The 5,329-nt window shown below is 40.7% G+C and overlaps 1 protein-coding gene across 3 annotated transcripts in view; it reads left to right on the top strand.

Moving 5' to 3' along the window:
- Positions 1–5,329, top strand: part of PARP14 (poly(ADP-ribose) polymerase family member 14) — a 55,660-nt gene that overhangs the window by 6,254 nt on the left and 44,077 nt on the right. For 2 of the 3 annotated variants that reach the window (XM_027774220.1, XM_006154587.3), the window contains exon 4: positions 2,033–2,272. In XM_027774220.1, the coding sequence (XP_027630021.1) occupies positions 2,033–2,272 (240 nt within the window). Of the gene's footprint in view, positions 1–2,032; positions 2,273–3,205; positions 3,469–5,329 lie in introns of those variants that run through there. The other variant, XM_027774221.1, reaches the window with a different exon arrangement.

Below are 5,329 nucleotides of genomic sequence, written 5' to 3'. Positions count from 1 at the left end.
GGCGCCTTTTTTTTCCTGCGGGAGGAACCAGCCAGTAGCCAGGTAGCTGTTGTGGACTCTGCCGCTTACCTGGTATCTGGGCATTGGCCTGTGCTTGCCACCTGACATTTGCAAAAGAAGCAACTAGTTTTCTCGTCAAGCATGGTGCTGAAAAGGGTGGCAGGGGTAGGCAGGATGAAGACCTATGCAGGATGAACTGAGCAAGAGCGATAAGGATATCCTATGCTCAAATCTTAGGAAAAAGGAATACCTCAAAAGTGTGTAAGTGTTGTCCTCTAAAATTCAAGTTGTCTTGTGGACATGTAGTTTTCTTTTTCTTTTTTATTAGAGAGTTTTTTGTTTTTATTTTTTCTGTAGGATGTGTGCTCTTGCCAGAGAGACAGAGAGAAACAGAGAGACTGAAAGAGAAAATCACCACCACTCTCCAGGGGGTTGGTCATGTTGTAATCCCTTCTCCTTCATTCTCTTCTTAGGATTTTGGGCATGTGTGCATGTTTGCCCGGCATGAGTTTTAAGCCACCAGGTCCGGGACTTGAACCATGGTTGACTACATGGGAGTCCAGTGATGTAACTGTTATGCCATCTGCAGGTCCCAAGTACACATAGTTTTCTGCAACTTGCTCTTTTTGAAAATGGCACTAAAATGAGATCTGCCTTTACTTGGCAAAACAACCAAATAGGAACCCACGGATGACTTTTTAGCTACTGTGGATGCACTGGTAAACTGTGGGAGCCAGTATCATAGCTTTCTTAAAAAGTTCAGGGGGTAGGAGGGGCATGAGCACCAAGCAAATGCCCTGTTCCAGGTTAACCTTATTTGCCTGGGTCTGAAAGGTGAAAAACACCAGTGGGATGATCCTAGTGAAGAGTGAAGGGCAAGAGCAAAGAAATCTGGTTATCTGTGGTTGGCACATTCTGACCTTTCCAAACAGGTATCTGCAGCCTGGACTCCCTTCTAAATTCCAGACCCCTGGCCTCCCTGTTGGGGGTCAACATGTCTAAAGCCAACATGTTTGAAGCCACTCGTGCTGTCTTCCTCCCCAAACCACTGCCCTTTCTGGCTTCCTTATTTTTCTAGAATTATACAACCAGTCTGCTTATCACCTGCTAGAATGTCAGCTATCCAATTCAGCATGTATTCAATGAGCCTCAAGTACATACCTGCAACCCAAGGATAAATAAATAGGTGCCTTGCTTTTGAGAAGCCTAGTTCAATAATGAAATATAATGCTATGATAGAAATATGTGTCCAGTGCTGTGAAGGATAAGGCAGTTTTCTCAAAGAGACAAAGTAGAAAAGTGTAATAAAATTCAACTTAAAATAATAATAGGTCTGGGCCCATAGCACAGCAGTTAACCACTGTGCATAGAAAACTGAATCCCATGTGGTTGGCTACATGGTCCAAATCCTAGTCCTGGCAGCTTGAAAACGCACTGGGCACATGGGTGTGTATCTCCAAAATTCTGTGGGATGGAGAAATCTAGGAAAAAAGATTGTAGCATGACTGCAGCCCACTGTTAGGTGCTTTCTCTCTCTCTGGCCAGCACATACACCTTCCAGCAGTTAAAGTAATAATAATACTAGGGATCAGCAGATGGCATGATGGTTATGTCACTGGAGTTGGACGTAGTTGACTGGGTTGGCGTCCTGGACCCAGTGGCTTAAAATTCACACTGGGTGTGTGTGAACGATCACTCAAAATCCCTAGAGGAGAACAGAGGAGAAGGGATTTCAATGTGGCCATCTCCCCTGGGGGGTGATTTCTCACTTTCTGTCTCTCTGTTTCTCCGGTGAGTGCACACTCCCTACATCAAAAACCTCTCTACAAAAATTTTTAAAAAAAGAGACAAATACATGCAACATTTTATTTTTAATTAAATAAAAGCAAAAAGAAGACTCTAAGATCTGTTTTTATTTGCATTAGACAAGAGATTAGGAAGAAAGAGGACAGTGTTTTATGATATTGTAGTTTGCTAAGACCATGGCAGGTAAATGTAACATCTTGTACCTATGTTGTCTCCCTAAAATCAGACATATCGGAAGAACTGGATACAAAACTTAATCTCAATAGATCAGAAAAAATGGAAGATATCCCCAAAGAACATGAAGATACTTCCTCTTTGGTAGCATTTGAAAATCTCCAGACAAATGTGACGGAAATGATGTTGATCATGTTAGTAGAGAATCTAAGTGGCCTGTCCAGTGATGACTTCCGAATAGAAATAATTCGTGACTGTGATGTTGCTGTGGTTACCTTTACAAAACATATAGGTAAGATCAAGTGGCATTCTCTTTGCCAGTCTTCCTTGCACCACACCCTGGGATTTGGGATTCCCAGTTAATGGAACACCCTTGAAAATTTGACTCTTTCTAGAAGACTCTAGATGGTTTTGTTTTGTTTTGTTTTGTTTTTAGGTAGGTAAAGCAAATTAGATTTGAAACCAAATTCTGGTGTCTATTTCTCCCCAGCTCATTTTTTATTTTTATTTTTAATTTTTATTACTATATAGTAATCAATAATAATAGGTCTGGGCCCATAGCACAGCAGTTAACCACTGTGCATAGAAAACTGAATCCCATGTGGTTGGCTACATGGTCCAAATCCTAGTCCTGGCAGCTTGAAAACGCACTGGGCACATGGGTGTGTATCTCCAAAATTCTGTGGGATGGAGAAATCTAGGAAAAAAGATTGTAGCATGACTGCAGCCCACTATTAGGTGCTTTCTCTCTCTCTGGCCAGCACATACACCTTCCAGCAGTTAAAGTAATAATAATACTAGGGATCAGCAGATGGCATGATGGTTATGTCACTGGAGTTGGACGTAGTTGACTGGGTTGGCGTCCTGGACCCAGTGGCTTAAAATTCACACTGGGTGTGTGTGCACGATCACTCAAAATCCCTAGAGGAGAACAGAGGAGAAGGGATTTCAATGTGGCCATCTCCCCTGGGGGGTGATTTCTCACTTTCTGTCTCTCTGTTTCTCCGGTGAGTGCACACTCCCTACATCAAAAACCTCTCTACAAAAATTTTTAAAAAAAGAGACAAATACATGCAACATTTTATTTTTAATTAAATAAAAGCAAAAAGAAGACTCTAAGATCTGTTTTTATTTGCATTAGACAAGAGATTAGGAAGAAAGAGGACAGTGTTTTATGATATTGTAGTTTGCTAAGACCATGGCAGGTAAATGTAACATCTTGTACCTATGTTGTCTCCCTAAAATCAGACATATCGGAAGAACTGGATACAAAACTTAATCTCAATAGATCAGAAAAAATGGAAGATATCCCCAAAGAACATGAAGATACTTCCTCTTTGGTAGCATTTGAAAATCTCCAGACAAATGTGACGGAAATGATGTTGATCATGTTAGTAGAGAATCTAAGTGGCCTGTCCAGTGATGACTTCCGAATAGAAATAATTCGTGACTGTGATGTTGCTGTGGTTACCTTTACAAAACATATAGGTAAGATCAAGTGGCATTCTCTTTGCCAGTCTTCCTTGCACCACACCCTGGGATTTGGGATTCCCAGTTAATGGAACACCCTTGAAAATTTGACTCTTTCTAGAAGACTCTAGATGGTTTTGTTTTGTTTTGTTTTGTTTTTAGGTAGGTAAAGCAAATTAGATTTGAAACCAAATTCTGGTGTCTATTTCTCCCCAGCTCATTTTTTATTTTTATTTTTAATTTTTATTACTATATAGTAATCGTACATATTTGTAAGGGCACAATGTAATTTTTCAGTAAATGGCATACATGCAATAAGTAATGATTAAATCAGGATAATTCCTATACTCATCATTTGCCATTACTTTGTTGGGAACATTTCAAATCCTCTTTTTTTTTAGCTACTTTGAGCTGTTCAGTAAATTGCTATTAACCATATTCTCCCTGCTGTACTTTGTAACACTAGACATTGTTCCTTTTTTCTATCTGTAACTTCGTTCCCATTAGTCAACATGCCTCTGTCTACACCCTTCAGCCCCCAATCCTTCTTAGCCTCTAGCAGTCATTCTTTTTCTCAAATTCTGGTATGTTTGATAGGCTGAGTTTTATTGCATGGTTTGGGTGTGTGTGTGTGTGTGTGTGTGTGAAGAGAGGAGCGAGAAGGGACACACCCAACTATTTATCTAAAGTCTAAGGTTATTAAAGTGATTCCAAGTAAAGGAGTCAGCATTTTCACATGTGTTAACTCACTGGGAGAAGTAAATATTGACCTGTGTGTTACACACCAGACTTTCTGCACAATAAGAAATGCTGGGGTAGTGCTTACTAGAAGACAGGTACTATGTTAAGCTCTTTACATGTATTAACTTACTTATTCCATTCAACAACCTCAGGAGATTGGGACCAGCAGATGGTGTGATGGTTACATCACTGGACTCCAGTTCTGACTGCGGTTCAAGTCCCGGACTTGGCTTTAAACTCATGCCAGGTGCATGTGTGTACATGCCCAAATCCCAAGAGGATAATGGAGAAGAAGGGGCTGTGGCATGGCCATCCCCCCTGGGCGGTGATTTCTCACTGTCTGTCTCTCACTTTAGTTTCATTCTCTCTGGCCAGTGTACATGCCCTATAGCAAACATCTCTCAAACACACACACACACACACACACACAAACAACAACAACAACAAAACCAACAACCTCATGAGATTATTATTACTATCTTCTCTAGTATGGTTGGGAAGATAGAAGCACAAATGTTCTAAGAAATGGAAGAACTGGATTTGAATCCAGGCATGCTGCATCTACAGCCTGTTCCCTTATCCGCCATACCTTGTATTTCCTTACTCCTCCATGGCCATTTACATATAGAGGGAGGAGCAAGTGGGTGTGATTATAGAAAATGAATGCTCTTTCTGGTCACTGTCAGGAGTCTGTAGACAGTCTCTCAGACTGGGAAGAGCGAGTCCTACCTAAAACAAGGAAAGTTCTCCAATTCCAAATCCTCACTATTCCATGGGCATGGCAGTGCAATAATTAAGAGTGAAGACTATGGGGTCTAAACTTTAGCTGTGCCACTTCACTAGTTATATTAGGTTGGCTGACTTACCACCCTCTCTGTGCCTCACTTTCCTTATCTATAAAATGGCGAAATAATACCTACCTAATATAGATACTATAGAGATTAATTAAATGTGAGGTGATAAATCTGTTAATTGACTGGGTTTAATTAGTCCACAATGTACATATACTTCATCTTGTATTTTTTTTTTTTTTTTCCTGGAGAGATTTTTTCCTATAGGAAGAATGCACTTGACAGAAAGAGACAGAAAGAGAGAAATCACCCCAGGGGGGATGGCCACACCGCAATCCCTTCTCCTC

The sequence above is a fragment of the Tupaia chinensis genome, unplaced genomic scaffold (genome assembly GCF_000334495.1).
Source record: "Tupaia chinensis unplaced genomic scaffold, TupChi_1.0 Scaffold000415_1, whole genome shotgun sequence".
NCBI classification, from domain to species: Eukaryota; Metazoa; Chordata; class Mammalia; order Scandentia; family Tupaiidae; genus Tupaia; species Tupaia belangeri.
Note: the sequence above shows the minus strand (reverse complement) of the source record. Positions and strands in the feature narration are given on the sequence as shown.